Source organism: Aquarana catesbeiana, linkage group LG11 (genome assembly GCF_042186555.1).
Source record: "Aquarana catesbeiana isolate 2022-GZ linkage group LG11, ASM4218655v1, whole genome shotgun sequence".
Taxonomy (NCBI): Eukaryota; Metazoa; Chordata; class Amphibia; order Anura; family Ranidae; genus Aquarana; species Aquarana catesbeiana.
Window position 1 is genome coordinate 287,329 of NC_133334.1, and position 19,869 is coordinate 307,197.

General features: G+C 61.0%; 1 protein-coding gene across 1 annotated transcript in view; it reads left to right on the top strand.

The window, feature by feature from the left end:
- The window catches only part of OTOG (otogelin), a 310,396-nt gene that overhangs the window by 212,268 nt on the left and 78,259 nt on the right, over window positions 1-19,869 (top strand). Inside the window, exons 43-44 of the mRNA XM_073605993.1 lie at window positions 4,842-4,946; window positions 5,051-5,161. Coding sequence (XP_073462094.1) covers window positions 4,842-4,946; window positions 5,051-5,161 — 216 coding nt within the window. The remainder of the gene's footprint in view (window positions 1-4,841; window positions 4,947-5,050; window positions 5,162-19,869) is intronic.

A 19,869-nucleotide genomic window follows, 5' to 3' on the forward strand; every position in this document is an offset into this window, starting at 1 on the left:
TCGTGTGGTATGTCGGGGGGGTGGAGGTAGGTAGGGGGGGGCGGGGTGGTGATTGAGGTAGGTGGGGGGGCGGGGTCGTGTGGTATGTCGGGGGGGTGGTGGAGGTAGGTAGGGGGGACAGGGTGTTGATGGAGGTAGGTGGGAGGAGCAGGGTGGTGGTGGAGGTAGGTAGGGGGGCGGGGTGGTGGTGGAGGTAGGTGGGGGGGGCGGGGAGGTAGGGTGGTATGTCGGGGGGGTGGAGGTAGGTAGGGGGGGCGGGGTGTTGACGGAGGTAGGTAGGGGGGCGGGGAGGTGGTGGAGGTAGGTAGAGGGGCGGGGAGGTGGTGGAGGTAGGTAGGGGGGCGGGGAGGTGATGCAGGTAGGTGGGAGGAGTAGGGTGGTGATGGAGGTAGGTAGGGGGGCAGGGTCGTGTGGTATGTCAGGGGGGTGATGGAGGTAGGTAGGGGGGGCGGGGTGGTGGAGGTAGGTGGGGGGGCAGGGTGGTGATGGAGGTAGGTGGGGGGGGCGGGGTGGTGGTGGAGGTAGGTGGTTGGGCGGGGTGGTGATGGAGGTAGGTGGGGGGGGCGGGGTCGTGTGGTATGTCGGGGGGTGATGGAGGTAGGTGGGGGGGCGGGGAGGTGATGGAGGTAGGTAGGGGGATGGGGTGGTGGTGGAGGTAGGTAGGTGGGCGGGGAGGTAGGGTGGTACGTCGGGGGGGTGGAGGTGGACGTAGGTAGGGTTGGCGGGGTGTTGATGGAGGTAGGTAGGGGGGCGGGGAGGTGGTGGAGGTAGGTAGGGGGGCGGGGAGGTGATGGAGGTAGGTGGGAGGAGCAGGGTGGTGATGGAGGTAGGTAGGAGGGGCGGGGTGGTGATGGAGGTAGGTGGGGGGGGCGGGGTGGTGGTGGAGGTAGGTGGTTGGGCGGGGTGGTGATGGAGGTAGGTGGGGGGGCGGGGTCGTGTGGTATGTCGGGGGGGTGATGGAGGTAGGTGGGGGGGCGGGGAGGTGATGGAGGTAGGTAGGGGGGGCGGGGTGGTGGTGGAGGTAGGTAGGTGGGCGGGGAGGTAGGGTGGTACGTCGGGGGGGTGGAGGTGGACGTAGGTAGGGTTGGCGGGGTGTTGATGGAGGTAGGTAGGGGGGCGGGGAGGTGATGGAGGTAGGTGGGAGGAGCAGGGTGGTGATGGAGGTAGGTAGGGGGGGCGGGGTGGTGATGGAGGTAGGTGGGGGGGCGGGGTGGTGGTGGAGGTAGATGGTTGGGCGGGGTGGTGATGGAGGTAGGTGGGGGGGCGGGGTCGTGTGGTATGTCGGGGGGGTGATGGAGGTAGGTGGGGGGGCGGGGAGGTGATGGAGGTAGGTGGGGGGGCGGGGTGGTGGTGGAGGTAGGTAGGTGGGCGGGGAGGTAGGGTGGTATGTCGGGGGTGGAGGTGGACGTAGGTAGGGTTGGCGGGGTGTTGATGGAGGTAGGTAGGGGGGCGGGGAGGTGGTGGAGGTAGGTAGGGGGGCGGGGAGGTGATGGAGGTAGGTGGGAGGAGCAGGGTGGTAATGGAGGTAGGTAGGGGGGGCGGGGTGGTGATGGAGGTAGGTAGGGGGGCAGGGTCGTGTGGTATGTCAGGGGGGTGATGGAGGTAGGTGGGGGGGCGGGGTGTTGGAAGTAGGTAGGGGGGCGGGTTGGTGGTGGAGGTAGGTGGGGGGGCGGGGAGGTAGGGTGGTATGTCGGGGGAGTGGAGGTAGGTGGGGGGGCGGGGTGGTGGTGGAGGTAGGTGGGGGGGCGGGGAGGTAGGGTGGTATGTCGGGGGGTGGAGGTAGGTGGGGGGGCGGGGTGGTGGTGGAGGTAGGTAGGGGGGGCGGGGTGGTGATGGAGGTAGGTGGGGGGGCGGGGTGGTGGTGGAGGTAGGTAGGGGGGGCAGGGTCGTGTGGTATGTCGGGGGGGTGGAGGTAGGTAGGGGGGCGGGGTGGTGGTGGAGGTAGGTGGGGGGGCAGGGTCGTGTGGTATGTCGGGGGGTGGAGGTAGGTGGGGGGGCAGGGTCGTGTGGTATGTCGGGGGGGTGGAGGTAGGTAGGGGGGCGGGTGGTGGTGGAGGTAGGTGGGGGGGCAGGGTCGTGTGGTATGTCGGGGGGGTGGAGGTAGGTGGGGGGGCCGGGTCGTGTGGTATGTCGGGGGGGTGGAGGTAGGTAGGGGGGCGGGGTGGTGGTGGAGGTAGGTGGGGGGGGCGGGGTAGTGATGGAGGTAGGTGGGGGGCGGGGTGGTGGTGGAGGTAGGTGGTTGGGCGGGGTGGTGATGGAGGTAGGTGGGGGGGCGGGGAGGTGATGGAGGTAGGTAGGGGGGGCGGGGGTGGTGGTGGAGGTAGGTAGGTGGGCGGGGAGGTAGGGTGGTATGTCGGGGGGTGGAGGTGGACGTAGGTAGGGTTGGCGGGGTGTTGATGGAGGTAGGTAGGGGGGCGGAGAGGTGGTGGAGGTAGGTAGGGGGGCGGGGAGGTGATGGAGGTAGGTGGGAGGAGCAGGGTGGTGATGGAGGTAGGTAGGGGGGGCGGGGTGGTGATGGAGGTAGGTAGGGGGGCAGGGTCGTGTGGTATGTCAGGGGGGTGATGGAGGCAGGTAGGGGGGGCGGGGTGGTGGTGGAGGTAGGTGGGGGGGCGGGGAGGTAGGGTGGTATGTCGGGGGAGTGGAGGTAGGTGGGGGGGCGGGGTGGTGGTGGAGGTAGGTGGGGGGGGCGGGGAGGTAGGGTGGTATGTCGGGGGGGTGGAGGTAGGTGGGGGGGCGGGGTGGTGGTGGAGGTAGGTAGGGGGGGCGGGGTGGTGATGGAGGTAGGTAGGGGGGGGCAGGGTCGTGTGGTATGTCGGGGGGGTGGAGGTAGGTAGGGGGGCGGGGTGGTGGTGGAGGTAGGTGGGGGGGCAGGGTCGTGTGGTATGTCGGGGGGGTGGAGGTAGGTAGGGGGGCGGGGTGGTGGTGGAGGTAGGTGGGGGGGCGGGGAGGTAGGGTGGTATGTCGGGGGGGTGGAGATAGGTAGGGGGGCGGGGTGGTGGTGGAGGTAGGTAGGGGGGGCAGGGTCGTGTGGTATGTCGGGGGGGGTGGAGGTAGGTAGGGGGGCGTGGTGGTGGTGGAGGTAGGTGGGGGAGCGGGGTGGTGGTGGAGGTAGGTGGGGGGGCGGGGTCGTGTGGTATGTCGGGGGGGTGATGGAGGTAGGTGGGGGGGCGGGGAGCTGATGGAGGTAGGTAGGGGGGGCGGGGTGGTGGTGGAGGTAGGTGGGGGGGGCGGGGAGGTAGGGTGGTATGTCGGGGGGGTGGAGGTGGACGTAGGTAGGGTCGGCGGGGTGTTGATGGAGGTAGGTAGGGGGGCGGGGAGGTGGTGGAGGTAGGTAGGGGGGCGGGGTGGTGATGGAGGTAGGTAGGGGGGCAGGGTCGTGTGGTATGTCAGGGGGGTGATGGAGGTAGGTAGGGGGGGCGGGGTGGTGGTGGAGGTAGGTGGGGGGCGGGGTGGTGATGGAGGTAGGTGGGAGGAGCAGGGTGGTGATGGAGGTAGGTAGGGGGGGGCGGGGTGGTGATGGAGGTAGGTAGGGGGGCGGGGTGGTGATGGAGGTAGGTAGGGGGGCGGGGTGGTGATGGAGGTAGGTGGGGGGGGGCGGGGTGGTGATGGAGGTAGGTAGGGGGGGCGGGGTGGTGATGGAGGTAGGTAGGGGGGGCGGGGTGGTGATGGAGGTAGGTGGGGGGGCGGGGTGGTGATGGAGGTAGGTAGGGGGGGCGGGGTGGTGATGGAGGTAGGTGGGGGGGGCGGGGTGGTGATGGAGGTAGGTAGGGGGGGCGGGGTGGTGATGGAGGTAGGTAGGGGGCGGGGTGGTGATGGAGGTAGGTAGGGGGGGCGGGGTGGTGATGGAGGTAGGTGGGGGGGGCGGGGTGGTGATGGAGGTAGGTGGGGGGGCGGGGTGGTGATGGAGGTAGGTGGGGGGGCAGGGTCGTGTGGTATGTCGGGGGGGGTGGAGATAGGTAGGGGGGCGGGGTGGTGATGGAGGTAGGTGGGGGGGGCGGGGTGGTGATGGAGGTAGGTGGGGGGGCGGGGTGGTGATGGAGGTAGGTGGGGGGGCGGGGTGGTGGTGGAGGTAGGTGGGGGGGCGGGGTGGTGGTGGAGGTAGGTGGGGGGGCGGGGTGGTGATGGAGGTAGGTGGGGGGGTGGGGTGGTGATGGAGGTAGGTGGGGGGGCGGGGTGGTGATGGAGGTAGGTGGGGGGGCGGGGTGGTGATGGAGGTAGGTGGGGGGGCGGGGTGGTGATGGAGGTAGGTGGGGGGGCGGGGTGGTGATGGAGGTAGGTGGGGGGGCGGGGTGGTGGTGGAGGTAGGTGGGGGGGGGTGGGGGGGTGATGGAGGTAGGTGGGGGGGCGGGGTGGTGATGGAGGTAGGTGGGGGGGCAGGGTCGTGTGGTATGTCGGGGGGGTGGAGGTAGGTGGGGGGGCGGGGTGGTGGTGGAGGTAGGTGGGGGGGCGGGGTGGTGGTGGAGTTAGGTGGGGGGGGCGGGGTGGTGGTGGAGGTAGGTGGGGGGTCAGGGTCGTGTGGTATGTCGGGGGGGTGGAGGTAGGTGGGGGGCGGGGTGGTGGTGGAGGTAGGTGGGGGGGGCGGGGTGGTGATGGAGGTAGGTGGGGGGGCAGGGTCGTGTGGTATGTCGGGGGGGTGGAGGTAGGTGGGGGGGCGGGGTGGTGATGGAGGTAGGTGGGGGGGCAGGGTCGTGTGGTATGTCGGGGGGGTGGAGGTAGGTGGGGGGGCAGGGTCGTGTGGTATGTCGGGGGGGTGGTGAAGGCGTCTTGCTGCCGGCAGTTATCGCCATGTAGGCGGCGGTTTCTTCTCATCCAATCATCTGGCTTGTCTCCTCCTCCTCCAGTCTGCAACCAATCGCTGTGCTCCAGGCTCCTCCCATCCTGCCTTCCTCACCAGAAACTGACCGCCTATCATCGGGAGGATTCCTGTTGCCCGAGATACACATGTGGTAAGAATGACCCATCCTCCATCATTATACAGACCACGCCCCTTCTGCTGTGTGCCCCTCCCCTTTTATATATATATCATATAATATCCAATGTTTCTATGCAGAGTGTGACCCGGACAAGTGCCCCCCTGTGGAGGAGCCGCCCCCCTGCCGGGAGGACCAGACGCTGTTCTTGGCTCCGGTGGAGGATGGTTGCTGTATCCGCCGGCTCTGTGGTAGGAAGGTCCTCCTCCAGACTCTCCATAATATTCCTAGGATGAGCTGGTGGGAATGTTCTGCACTGGGGAGGGGGAGGGGGGGTTCCGATCTGCCACTATGATGGGGTCATTGCCGATCCTGCGGGACTGAACCCTCTGTAACCATAATGCACTGCCTGACCTTTGACCTTAACTCAGCTGGTTGGGGGGTCGTAATGTCAACTTAGACCAATCGCTACCGCGGCTGCCATAGACTCCGCCCCATTCCGCCACCCTACAGCCTGAACTACAACACGGGCAAGAAAAGCCGCCCCAGGTGAGCGAGTCTCGGGGTGATCCCCCCACATAGTCAGGTGAGGGAGTCTCGGGGTGATCCCTCCACATAGTCAGGTGAGGGAGTCTCGGGGTGATCCCTCCACATAGTCAGGTGAGGGAGTCTCGGGGTGATCCCTCCACATAGTCAGGTGAGGGAGTCTCGGGGTGATCCCTCCACATAGTCAGGTGAGCGAGTCTCGGGGTGATCCCCCCACATAGTCAGGTGAGGGAGTCTCGGGGTGATCCCTCCACATAGTCAGGTGAGGGAGTCTCGGGGTGATCCCTCCACATAGTCAGGTGAGGGAGTCTCGGGGTGATCCCTCCACATAGTCAGGTGAGGGAGTCTCGGGGTGATCCCCCCACATAGTCAGGTGAGCGAGTCTCGGGGTGATCCCCCCACATAGTCAGGTGAGCGAGTCTCGGGGTGATCCCCCCACATAGTCAGGTGAACGAGTCTCGGGGTGATCCCTCCACATAGTCAGGTGAGGGAGTCTCGGGGTGATCCCCCCACATAGTCAGGTGAACGAGTCTCGGGGTGATCCCCCCACATAGTCAGGTGAGGGAGTCTCGGGGTGATCCCCCCACATAATCAGGTGAGGGAGTCTCGGGGTGATCCCCCCACATAGTCAGGTGAGGGAGTCTCGGGGTGATCCCCCCACATAGTCAGGTGAACGAGTCTCGGGGTGATCCCCCCACATAGTCAGGTGAGGGAGTCTCGGGGTGATCCCCCCACATAATCAGGTGAGGGAGTCTCGGGGTGATCCCCCCACATAGTCAGGTGAGGGAGTCTCGGGGTGATCCCCCCACATAGTCAGGTGAGCGAGTCTCGGGGTGATCCCTCCACATAGTCAGGTGAGGGAGTCTCGGGGTGATCCCCCCACATAGTCAGGTGAACGAGTCTCGGGGTGATCCCCCCACATAGTCAGGTGAGGGAGTCTCGGGGTGATCCCCCCACATAGTCAGGTGAGGGAGTCTCGGGGTGATCCCTCCACATAGTCAGGTGAGCGAGTCTCGGGGTGATCCCTCCACATAGTCAGGTGAACGAGTCTCGGGGTGATCCCCCCACATAGTCAGGTGAGCGAGTCTCGGGGTGATCCCTCCACATAGTCAGGTGAGGGAGTCTCGGGGTGATCCCTCCACATAGTCAGGTGAGGGAGTCTCGGGGTGATCCCCCCACATAGTCAGGTGAGGGAGTCTCGGGGTGATCCCCCACATAGTCAGGTGAGGGAGTCTCGGGGTGATCCCCCCACATAGTCAGGTGAGCGAGTCTCGGGGTGATCCCCCCACATAGTCAGGTGAGGGAGTCTCGGGGTGATCCCCCCACATAGTCAGGTGAGCGAGTCTCGGGGTGATCCCCCCACATAGTCAGGTGAGCGAGTCTCGGGGTGATCCCTCCACATAGTCAGGTGAGGGAGTCTCGGGGTGATCCCCCCACATAGTCAGGTGAGGGAGTCTCAGAGTGATCCCTCCACATAGTCAGGTGAGCGAGTCTCGGGGTGATCCCCCCACATAGTCAGGTGAGCGAGTCTCGGGGTGATCCCCCCACATAGTCAGGTGAGGGAGTCTCGGGGTGATCCCCCCACATAGTCAGGTGAGGGAGTCTCGGGCTGATCCCCCCACATAGTCAGGTGAGGGAGTCTCGGGGTGATCCCCCCACATAGTCAGGTGAGCGAGTCTCGGGGTGATCCCCCCACATAGTCAGGTGAGGGAGTCTCGGGGTGATCCCCCCACATAGTCAGGTGAGCGAGTCTCGGGGTGATCCCCCCACATAGTCAGGTGAGGGAGTCTCGGGGTGATCCCCCCACATAATCAGGTGAGGGAGTCTCAGAGTGATCCCTCCACATAGTCAGGTGAGCGAGTCTCGGGGTGATCCCCCCACATAGTCAGGTGAGCGAGTCTCGGGGTGATCCCTCCACATAGTCAGGTGAGCGAGTCTCGGGGTGATCCCCCCACATAGTCAGGTGAGGGAGTCTCGGGGTGATCCCCCCACATAGTCAGGTAAGGGAGTCTCGGGGTGATCCCCCCACATAGTCAGGTGAGGGAGTCTCGGGGTGATCCCCCCACATAGTCAGGTGAGGGAGTCTCGGGGTGATCCCCCCACATAGTCAGATGAGCGAGTCTCGGGGTGATCCCCCCACATAGTCAGGTGAGCGAGTCTCGGGGTGATCCCCCACATAGTCAGGTGAGGGAGTCTCGGGGTGATCCCCCCACATAGTCAGGTGAGCGAGTCTCGGGGTGATCCCTCCACATAGTCAGGTGAGGGAGTCTCGGGGTGATCCCCCCACATAGTCAGGTGAGCGAGTCTCGGGGTGATCCCTCCACATAGTCAGGTGAGCGAGTCTCGGGGTGATCCCCCCACATAGTCAGGTGAGGGTGTCTCGGGGTGATCCCTCCACATAGTCAGGTGAGGGAGTCTCGGGGTGATCCCCCCACATAGTCAGGTGAGGGAGTCTCGGGGTGATCCCCCCACATAGTCAGGTGAGCGAGTCTCGGGGTGATCCCCCCACATAGTCAGGTGAGGGAGTCTCGGGGTGATCCCCCCACATAGTCAGGTGAGCGAGTCTCGGGGTGATCCCCCCACATAGTCAGGTGAGGGAGTCTCGGGGTGATCCCCCCACATAGTCAGGTGAGCGAGTCTCGGGGTGATCCCCCCACATAGTCAGGTGAGGGAGTCTCGGGGTGATCCCCCCACATAGTCAGGTGAGCGAGTCTCGGGGTGATCCCCCCACATAGTCAGGTGAGCGAGTCTCGGGGTGATCCCTCCACATAGTCAGGTGAGGGAGTCTCGGGGTGATCCCTCCACATAGTCAGGTGAGCGAGTCTCGGGGTGATCCCCCCACATAGTCAGGTGAGGGAGTCTCGGGGTGATCCCCCCACATAGTCAGGTGAGGGAGTCTCGGGGTGATCCCCCCACATAGTCAGGTGAGCGAGTCTCGGGGTGATCCCTCCACATAGTCAGGTAAGGGAGTCTCGGGGTGATCCCCCCACATAGTCAGGTGAGGGAGTCTCGGGGTGATCCCTCCACATAGTCAGGTGAGGGAGTCTCGGGGTGATCCCCCCACATAGTCAGGTGAGCGAGTCTCGGGGTGATCCCTCCACATAGTCAGGTAAGGGAGTCTCGGGGTGATCCCCCCACATAGTCAGGTGAGGGAGTCTCGGGGTGATCCCCCCACATAGTCAGGTGAGGGAGTCTCGGGGTGATCCCTCCACATAGTCAGGTGAGCGAGTCTCGGGGTGATCCCCCACATAGTCAGGTGAGGGAGTCTCGGGGTGATCCCCCCACATAGTCAGGTGAGCGAGTCTCGGGGTGATCCCCCCACATAGTCAGGTGAGGGAGTCTCGGGGTGATCCCCCCACATAGTCAGGTGAGCGAGTCTCGGGGTGATCCCCCCACATAGTCAGGTGAGGGAGTCTCGGGGTGATCCCCCCACATAGTCAGGTGAGGGAGTCTCGGGGTGATCCCCCCACATAGTCAGGTGAGCGAGTCTCGGGGTGATCCCCCCACATAGTCAGGTGAGGGAGTCTCGGGGTGATCCCTCCACATAGTCAGGTGAGGGAGTCTCGGGGTGATCCCCCCACATAGTCAGGTGAGCGAGTCTCGGGGTGATCCCCCCACATAGTCAGGTGAGGGAGTCTCGGGGTGATCCCCCCACATAGTCAGGTGAGCGAGTCTCGGGGTGATCCCCCCACATAGTCAGGTGAGCGAGTCTCGGGGTGATCCCCCCACATAGTCAGGTGAGGGAGTCTCGGGGTGATCCCCCCACATAGTCAGGTGAGGGAGTCTCGGGGTGATCCCCCCACATAGTCAGGTGAGCGAGTCTCGGGGTGATCCCCCCACATAGTCAGGTGAGGGAGTCTCGGGGTGATCCCCCCACATAGTCAGGTGAGGGAGTCTCGGGGTGATCCCCCCACATAGTCAGGTGAGGGAGTCTCGGGGTGATCCCCCCACATAGTCAGGTGAGGGAGTCTCGGGGTGATCCCTCCACATAGTCAGGTGAGGGAGTCTCGGGGTGATCCCCCCACATAGTCAGGTGAGGGAGTCTCGGGGTGATCCCCCCACATAGTCAGGTGAGGGAGTCTCGGGGTGATTCCCCCACACAGTGCGGTGCTGGCCCAGCTCACATGCCGTGTAACAAGGAAATGATTCCGGCTGCACTTCCAAACATCCTTTTAGTGAAGCTTCATATGACTCGTGGTGGACAAGGAAGTTGACGCGTTTCACACAAATCTTATCACTTAGTCTTTACCGGGGCCCATCCCCCCTTCCAACGTCACCTGACCTTCTCCATGTACCAATGAGGGGACAATGTCCGGGGAGTCGGGGGTTCTTCTCATCCCCGTCTATGGCTCATCATTCAGGAAGCAGGCGCCATGTTGGCCCCTTCTCTAGAGGTTGGTGACCCAAAGGTCAGAGGTGGGTTTAGAGGAATCTGGCGGAAGTGTTTAGGGGAAAATAATAATTGTCCCCCAAGGCAGTGCCCATCTCCCTATAATTGTCCCTCTTGGCAGTGCCCGGCTCCCTATAATTGTCCCTCATGGCAGTGCCCGGCTCCCTATAATTGTCCCTCATGGCAGTGCCCGGCTCCCTATAATTGTCCCTCATGGCAGTGCCCGGCTCCCTATAATTGTCCCTCATGGCAGTGCCCGGCTCCCTATAATTGTCCCTCTTGGCAGTGCCCGGCTCCCTATAATTGTCCCTCATGGCAGTGCCCGGCTCCCTATAATTGTCCCTCATGGCAGTGCCCGGCTCCCTATAATTGTCCCTCATGGCAGTGCCCGGCTCCCTATAATTGTCCCTCATGGCAGTGCCCGGCTCCCTATAATTGTCCCTCATGGCAGTGCCCGGCTCCCTATAATTGTCCCCCATGGCAGTGCCCGGCTCCCTATAATTGTCCCTCATGGCAGTGCCCGGCTCCCTATAATTGTCCCTCATGGCAGTGCCCATCTCCCTATAATTGTCCCTCTTGGCAGTGCCCGACTCCCTATAATTGTCCCTCATGGCAGTGCCCGGCTCCCTATAATTGTCCCTCTTGGCAGTGCCCGGATCCCTATAATTGTCCCCCATGGCAGTGCCCGGCTCCCTATAATTGTCCCTCATGGCAGTGCCCATCTCCCTATAATTGTCCCTCATGGCAGTGCCCATCTCCCTATAATTGTCCCTCTTGGCAGTGCCCGACTCCCTATAATTGTCCCTCATGGCAGTGCCCGACTCCCTATAATTGTCCCTCATGGCAGTGCCCGGCTCCCTATAATTGTCCCTCTTGGCAGTGCCCGGATCCCTATAATTGTCCCCCATGGCAGTGCCTGGCTCCCTATAATTGTCCCCCATGGCAGTGCCCGGCTCCCTATAATTGTCCCTCATGGCAGTGCCCATCTCCCTATAATTGTCCCTCTTGGCAGTGCCCGACTCCCTATAATTGTCCCTCATAGCAGTGCCCGGCTCCCTATAATTGTCCCCCATGGCAGTGCCCGGCTCCCTATAATTGTCCCTCATGGCAGTGCCCGGCTCCCTATAATTGTCCCCCATGGCAGTGCCCGGCTCCCTATAATTGTCCCTCATGGCAGTGCCCGGCTCCCTATAATTGTCCCTCATGGCAGTGCCCGGCTCCCTATAATTGTCCCTCATGGCAGTGCCCGGCTCCCTATAATTGTCCCTCTTGGCAGTGCCCGGATCCCTATAATTGTCCCCCATGGCAGTGCCTGGCTCCCTATAATTGTCCCCCATGGCAGTGCCCGTCTCCCTATAATTGTCCCTCTTGGCAGTGCTCGTCTCCCTTTAATTGTCCCTCATGGCAGTGCCTGGCTCCCTATAATTGTCCCTCATGGCAGTGCCCGACTCCCTTTAATTGTCCCCCATGGCAGTGCCCGTCTCCCTTTAATTGTCCCCCATGGCAGTGCCCGGCTCCCTATAATTGTCCCTCATGGCAGTGCTCGTCTCCCTATAATTGTCCCTCTTGGCAGTGCCCGCCTCCCTACAAATTGACCCTCATGGCAGTGCCCGGCTCCCTATAATTGTCCCTCTTGGCAGTGCCCGGCTCCCCATAATTTTCCCTCTTGGCAGTGCTCGGCTCCCCATAATTGTCCCTCATGGCAGTGCCCGGCTCCCTATAATTGTCCCTCTTGGCAGTGCCCGGCTCCCCATAATTGTCCCTCTTGGCAGTGCCGGGCTCCCCATAATTGTCCCTTTTGGCAGTGCCGTCTCCCTAAAATTTGTTCCTCATGGCAGTGCCCGGCACCCTATAATTGTACCTCATGGCAGTGCCCGGCTCCCTATAATTGTCCCTCATGGCAGTGCCCGGCTCCCTATAATTATCCCCCTTGGCAGTGCCCGGCTCCCTATAATTGTCCCTCTTGGCAGTGCCCGGCTCCCCATAATTATCCCCCTTGGCAGTGCCCGGCTCCCTATAATTGTCCCTCTTGGCAGTGCTCATCTCCCCATAATTGTCCCTCATGGCAGTGCCCGGCTCCCCATAATTGTCCCCCATGGCAGTGCCCGGCTCCCCATAAATGTCCCCCATGGCAGTGCCCGGCTCCCCATAATTGTCCCCCATGGCAGTGCCCGGCTCCCCATAAATGTCCCCCATGGCAGTGCCCTTATCCCCATTTTTGTCCTCCATGGCAGTGCCCGGCTCCCCATAATTGTCCCTCATGGCAGTGCCCGGCTCCCCATAAATGTCCCCCATGACAGTGCCCGGCTCCCTATAATTGTCCCTCATGGCACTGCCCGGCTCCCCATAATTGTCCCCCATGGCAGTGCCCGGCTCCCCATAATTGTCCCTCATTGCAGTGCCCGGCTCCCCATAATTGTCCCTCTTGGCAGTGCCCGGCTCCCTATAATTGTCCCTCTTGGCAGTGCCCGGCTCCCTATAATTGTCCCCCATGGCAGTGCCCGGCTCCCCATAATTGTCCCCCATGGCAGTGCTCGGCTCCCCATAATTGTCCCTCATGGCAGTGCCCGGCTCCCTATAATTGTCCCTCATGGCAGTTCCCGGCTCCCTATAATTGTCCCTCATGGCAGTGCCCGGCTCCCCATAATTGTCCCTCATGGCAGTGCCCGGCTCCCCATAATTGTCCCTCTTGGCAGTGCCCGGCTCCCCATAATTGTCCCTCATGGCAGTGCCCGGCTCTCTATAATTGTCCCCCATGGCAGTGCCCGACTCCCTATAATTGTCCCTCTTGGCAGTACCCGACTCCCTATAATTGTCCCCCATGGCAGTGCCCGGCTCCCTATAATTGTCCCTCTTGGCAGTGCCCGGCTCCCCATAATTGTCCCTCATGGCAGTGCCCGGCTCCCCATAATTGTCCCTCTTGGCAGTGCCTGGCTCCCTATAATTGTCCCCCATGGCAGTGCCCGGCTCCCTATAATTGTCCCCCATGGCTGTGCCCGGCTCCCTATAATTGTCCCTCATGGCAGTGCCCGGCTCCCTATAATTGTCCCTCATGGCAGTGCCCGGCTCCCTATAATTGTCCCCATGGCAGTGCCTGGCTCCCTATAATTGTCCCCCATGGCAGTGCCCGGCTCCCTATAATTGTCCCTCATGACAGTGCCCGTCTCCCTATAATTGTCCCTCTTGGCAGTGCCCAGCTCCCTATAATTGTCCCTCTTGGCAGTGCCCAGCTCCATATAATTGTCCCTCTTGGCAGTGCCCGACTCCCTATAATTGTCCCTCTTGGCAGTGCCCAGCTCCCTATAACTGTCCCTCATGGCAGTGCCCGGCTCCCTATAATTGTCCCTCATGGCAGTGCCCGGCTCCCTATAATTGTCCCCCATGGCAGTGCCCGGCTCCCTATAATTGTCCCTCATGGCAGTGCCCGACTCCCTATAGTTGTCCTCATGGCAGTGCCCGGCTCCCTATAATTGTCCCTCATGGCAGTGCCCAGCTCCCTATAGTTGTCCCTCATGGCAGTGCCCGGCTCCCTATAGTTGTCCCCCATGGCAGTGCCCTGCTCCCTATAATTGTCCCCCATGGCAGTGCCCGGCTCCCTATAATTGTCCCTCATGGCAGTGCCCGGCTCCCTATAGTTGTCCCTCATGGCAGTGCCCGGCTCCCTATAATTGTCCCCCACGGCAGTGCCCGGCTCCCTATAATTGTCCCCCATGGCAGTGCCCTGCTCCCTATAATTTTCCCCCATGGCAGTGCCCGGCTCCCTATCATTGTCCCTCATGGCAGTGCCCGGCTCCCTATAGTTGTCCCCCATGGCAGTGCCCGGCTCCCCATAATTGTCCCTCATGGCAGTGCCCGGCTCCCTATAATTGTCCCTCATGGCAGTGCCCGGCTCCCTATAATTGTCCCCCATGGCAGTGCCCGACTCCCTATAATTGTCCCTCTTGGCAGTACCCGACTCCCTGTAATTGTCCCCCATGGCAGTGCCCGGCTCCCTATAATTGTCCCTCTTGGCAGTGCCCGGCTCCCTATAATTGTCCCTCTTGGCAGTGCCCGGCTCCCTATAATTGTCCCCCAAGGCAGTGCCCGGCTCCCTATAATAGTCCCTCTTGGCAGTGCCCGGCTCCCCATAATTGTCCCTCATGGCAGTGCCCGGCTCCCTATAATTGTCCCTCATGGCAGTGCCCGGCTCCCCATAATTGTCCCTCTTCGCAGTGCCTGGCTCCCTATAATTGTCCCCCATGGCAGTGCCCGGCTCCCTATAATTGTCCCCCATGGCTGTGCCCGGCTCCCTATAATTGTCCCTCATGGCAGTGCCCAGCTCCCTATAATTGTCCCTCATGGCAGTGCCCGGCTCCCCATAATTGTCCCTCTTCGCAGTGCCTGGCTCCCTATAATTGTCCCCCATGGCAGTGCCCGGCTCCCTATAATTGTCCCCCATGGCTGTGCCCGGCTCCCTATAATTGTCCCTCATGGCAGTGCCCAGCTCCCTATAATTGTCCCTCATGGCAATGCCCGGCTCCCTATAATTGTCCCTCTTGGCAGTGCCCGGCTCCCTATAATTGTCCCCATGGCAGTGCCTGGCTCCCTATAATTGTCCCCCATGGCAATGCCCGGCTCCCTATAATTGTCCCTCATGACAGTGCCCGTCTCCCTATAATTGTCCCTCTTGGCAGTGCCCAGCTCCATATAATTGTCCCTCTTGGCAGTGCCCGACTCCCTATAATTGTCCCTCTTGGCAGTGCCCAGCTCCCTATAACTGTCCCTCATGGCAGTTCCCGGCTCCCTATAATTGTCCCTCATGGCAGTGCCCGGCTCCCTATAATTGTCCCCCATGGCAGTGCCCGGCTCCCTATAATTGTCCCCCATGGCAGTGCCCGGCTCCCTATAATTGTCCCTCATGGCAGTGCCCGGCTCCCTATAATTGTCCCCCATGGCAGTGCCCGGCTCCCTATAATTGTCCCCCATGGCAGTGCCCGGCTCCCTATAATTGTCCCTCATGGCAGTGCCCGGCTCCCTATAGTTGTCCCTCATGGCAGTGCCCGGCTCCCTATAATTGTCCCTCATGGCAGTGCCCAGCTCCCTATAGTTGTCCCTCATGGCAGTGCCCGGCTCCCTATAATTGTCCCTCATGGCAGTGCCCTGCTCCCTATAATTGTCCCCCATGGCAGTGCCCTGCTCCCTATAGTTGTCCCCCATGGCAGTGCCCTGCTCCCTATAGTTGTCCCCCATGGCAGTGCCCTGCTCCCTATAGTTGTCCCCCATGGCAGTGCCCTGCTCCCTATAGTTGTCCCCCATGGCAGTGCCCTGCTCCCTATAGTTGTCCCTCATGGCAGTGCCCGGCTCCCTATAATTGTCCCCCATGGCAGTGCCCTGCTCCCTATAATTTTCCCCCATGACAGTGCCCGGCTCCCTATCATTGTCCCTCATGGCAGTGCCCGGCTCCCTATAGTTGTCCCCCATGGCAGTGCCCTGCTCCCTATAGTTGTCCCCCATGGCAGTGCCCGGCTCCCTATAATTGTCCCTCATGGCAGTGCCCGGCTCCCCATAATTGTCCCCCATGGCAGTGCCCGTCTCCCTATAATTGTCCCTCATGGCAGTGCCCGCCTCCCTATAATTGTCCCTCATGGCAGTGCCCGACTCCCTATAATTGTCCCTCATGGCAGTGCCCGGCTCCCTATAATTGTCCCTCATGGCAGTGCCCGCCTCCCTATAATTGTCCCTCATGGCAGTGCCCGACTCCCTATAATTGTCCCTCATGGCAGTGCCCGCCTCCCTATAATTGTCCCTCATGGCAGTGCCCGCCTCCCTATAATTGTCCCTCATGGCAGTGCCCGACTCCCTATAATTGTCCCTCTTGGCAGTGCCCGGCTCCCTATAATAGTCTCTCTTGGCAGTGCCTGGCTCCCCATAATTGTCCCCCATGGCAGTGCCCAGCTCCCTATAATTGTCCCTCATGGCAGTGCCTGGCTCCCTATAATTGTCCCTCTTGGCAGTGCCCGGCTCCCCATAATTGTCCCTCATGGCAGTGCCCGGCTCCCTATAATTGTCCCTCTTGGCAGTGCCCGACTCCCTATATTTGTCCCTCAAGGCAGTGCCCGGCTCCCTATATTTGTCCCTCAAGGCAGTGCCCGGCTCCCTATAATTGTCCCTCATGGCAGTGCCCGGCTCCCTATAATTGTCCCTCATGGCAGTGCCCGGCTCCCTATAATTGTCCCTCATGGCAGTGCCTGTCTCCCTATAATTGTCCGTCATGGCAGTGCCCGGCTCCCTATAATTGTCCCTCATGGCAGTGCCCGGCTCCCTATAATTGTCCCTCATGGCAGTGCCCGGCTCCCTATAATTGTCTCTCATGGCAGTGCCTGGCTCCCTATAATTGTCCCTCTTGGCAGTGCCCAGCTCCATATAATTGTCCCTCTTGGCAGTGCCCGACTCCCTATAATTGTCCCTCTTGGCAGTGCCCAGCTCCCTATAATTGTCCCTCATGGCAGTGCCGGGCTCCCTATAATTGTCCCTCATGGCAGTGCTCATCTCCCTATAATTGTCCCCCATGGCAGTGCCCGGCTCCCTATAATTGTCTCTCATGGCAGTGCCCAGCTCCCTATAATTGTCCCCCATGGCAGTGCCCGGCTCCCTATAATTGTCTCTCATGGCAGTGCCCGTCTCCCTATAATTGTCCCCCATGGCAGTGCCCAGCTCCCTATAATTGTCGCTCATGGCAGTGCCCAGCTCCCTATAGTTGTCCCTCATGGCAGTGCCCTGCTCCCTATAATTGTCCCCCATGGCAGTGCCCAGCTCCCTATAGTTGTCCCCCATGGCAGTGCCCTGCTCCCTGTAATTGTCCCCCATGGCAGTGCCTGTCTCCCTATAATTGTCCCTCATGGCAGTGCCCGGCTCCCTATAATTGTCCCTCTTGGCAGTTGCCGGCTCCCTATAATTGTCCCTCATGGCAGTGCCCGGCTCCCTATAATTGTCTCTCATGGCAGTGCCCAGCTCCCTATAATTGTCTCTCATGGCAGTGCCCGGCTCCCTATAATTGTCCCTCTTGGCAGTGCCCGGCTCCCTATAATTGTCTCTCATGGCAGTGCCCGGCTCCCCATAATTGTCCCTCTTGGCAGTGCCTGGCTCCCCATAATTGTCCCTCTTGGCAGTGCCCGTCTCCCTATAATTGTCCCTGATGGCAGTGCCCGGCTCCCTATAATTGTCCCTCATGGCAGTGCCTGGCTCCCTATAATTGTCCCTCTTGACAGTGCCGTCTCCCTATAATTGTTCCTCATGGCAGTGCCCGGCTCCCTATAATTGTCCCTCATGGCAGTGCCCGGCTCCCTATAATTGTCCCTCTTGGCAGTGCCCAGCTCCATATAATTGTCCCTCTTGGCAGTGCCCGGCTCCCTATAATTGTCCCTCTTGGCAGTGCCCGGCTCCCCATAATTGTCCCTCATGGCAGTGCTCGTCTCCCTATAATTGCCCCTCATGGCAGTGCCCGGCTCCCTATAATTGTCCCTCATGGCAGTGCCCGGCTCCCTATAATTGTCCCTCATGGCAGTGCTCGTCTCCCTATAATTGTCCCTCATGGCAGTGCCTGGCTCCCTATAATTGTCCCCCATGGCAGTGCCCGGCTCCCCATAATTGTCCCTCATGGCAGTGCCCTGCTCCCTATAATTGTCCCTCATGGCAGTGCCCGGCTCCCTATAATTGTCCCTCTTGGCAGTGCCCAGCTCCATATAATTGTCCCTCTTGGCAGTGCCCGGCTCCCTATAATTGTCCCTCTTGGCAGTGCCCGGCTCCCCATAATTGTCCCTCATGGCAGTGCCCGGCTCCCTATAATTGTCCCTCTTGGCAGTGCCCAGCTCCATATAATTGTCCCTCTTGGCAGTGCCCGGCTCCCTATAATTGTCCCTCTTGGCAGTGCCCGGCTCCCCATAATTGTCCCTCATGGCAGTGCTCGTCTCCCTATAATTGTCCCTCATGGCAGTGCCCGGCTCCCTATAATTGTCCCTCTTGGCAGTTGCCGGCTCCCTATAATTGTCCCTCATGGCAGTGCCCGGCTCCCTATAATTGTCTCTCATGGCAGTGCCCAGCTCCCTATAATTGTCTCTCATGGCAGTGCCCGGCTCCCTATAATTGTCCCTCTTGGCAGTGCCCGGCTCCCTATAATTGTCTCTCATGGCAGTGCCCGGCTCCCCATAATTGTCCCTCTTGGCAGTGCCTGGCTCCCCATAATTGTCCCTCTTGGCAGTGCCCGTCTCCCTATAATTGTCCCTCTTGGCAGTGCCCGGCTCCCTATAATTGTCCCTGATGGCAGTGCCCGGCTCCCTATAATTGTCCCTCATGGCAGTGCCTGGCTCCCTATAATTGTCCCTCTTGACAGTGCCGTCTCCCTATAATTGTTCCTCATGGCAGTGCCCGGCTCCCTATAATTGTCCCTCATGGCAGTGCCCGGCTCCCTATAATTGTCCCTCTTGGCAGTGCCCAGCTCCATATAATTGTCCCTCTTGGCAGTGCCCGGCTCCCTATAATTGTCCCTCTTGGCAGTGCCCGGCTCCCCATAATTGTCCCTCATGGCAGTGCTCGTCTCCCTATAATTGTCCCTCATGGCAGTGCCCGGCTCCCTATAATTGTCCCTCATGGCAGTGCCCGGCTCCCTATAATTGTCCCTCATGGCAGTGCCCGGCTCCCTATAATTGTCCCTCATGGCAGTGCTCGTCTCCCTATAATTGTCCCTCATGGCAGTGCCTGGCTCCCTATAATTGTCCCCCATGGCAGTGCCCGGCTCCCCATAATTGTCCCTCATGGCAGTGCCCTGCTCCCTATAATTGTCCCCCATGGCAGTGCCCGGCTCCCTATAATTGTCCCTCATGGCAGTGCCTGGCTCCCTATAATTGTCCCCCATGGCAGTGCCCGGCTCCCCATAATTGTCCCTCATGGCAGTGCCCTGCTCCCTATAATTGTCCCTCATGGCAGTGCCCGGCTCCCTATAATTGTCCCTCTTGGCAGTGCCCAGCTCCATATAATTGTCCCTCTTGGCAGTGCCCGGCTCCCTATAATTGTCCCTCTTGGCAGTGCCCGGCTCCCCATAATTGTCCCTCATGGCAGTGCTCGTCTCCCTATAATTGTCCCTCATGGCAGTGCCCGGCTCCCTATAATTGTCCCTCATGGCAGTGCCCTGCTCCCTATAATTGTCCCCCATGGCAGTGCCCGGCTCCCCATAATTGTCCCTCTTGGCAGTGCCTGGCTCCCTATAATTGTCCCCCATGGCAGTGCCCGGCTCCCCATAATTGTCCCTCATGGCAGTGCCCTGCTCCCTATAATTGTCCCCCATGGCAGTGCCCGGCTCCCTATAATTGTCCCTCATGGCAGTGCCTGGCTCCCTATAATTGTCCCCCATGGCAGTGCCCGGCTCCCCATAATTGTCCCTCATGGCAGTGCCCTGCTCCCTATAATTGTCCCCCATGGCAGTGCCCGGCTCCCTATAATTGTCCCCCATGGCAGTGCCCTGCTCCCTATAATTGTCCCCCATGGCAGTGCCCGGCTCCCTATAATTGTCCCTCATGGCAGTTCCCTGCTCCCTATAGTTGTCCCTCATGGCAGTGCCCGGCTCCCTATAGTTGTCCCCCATGGCAGTGCCCTGCTCCCTATAATTGTCCCCCATGGCAGTGCCCTGCTCCCTATAATTGTCCCCCATGGCAGTGCCCGGCTCCCTATACTTGTCCCTCATGGCAGTGCCCGGCTCCCTATAGTTGTCCCTCATGGAAGTGCCGGCTCCCTATAGTTGTCCCTCATGGCAGTTCCCGGCTCCCTATAATTGTTCCTCATGGCAGTGCCCAGCTCCCCATAATTGTCCCTCATGGCAGTACCCGACTCCCTATAATTGTCCCCCTTGGCAGTGCCCGGCTCCCCATAATTGTCCCTCTTGGCAGTGCCCGGCTCCCTATAATTGTCCCCCAAGGCAGTGCCCGGCTCCCTATAATAGTCCCTCTTGGCAGTGCCCGGCTCCCTATAATTGTCCCCATGGCAGTGCCTGGC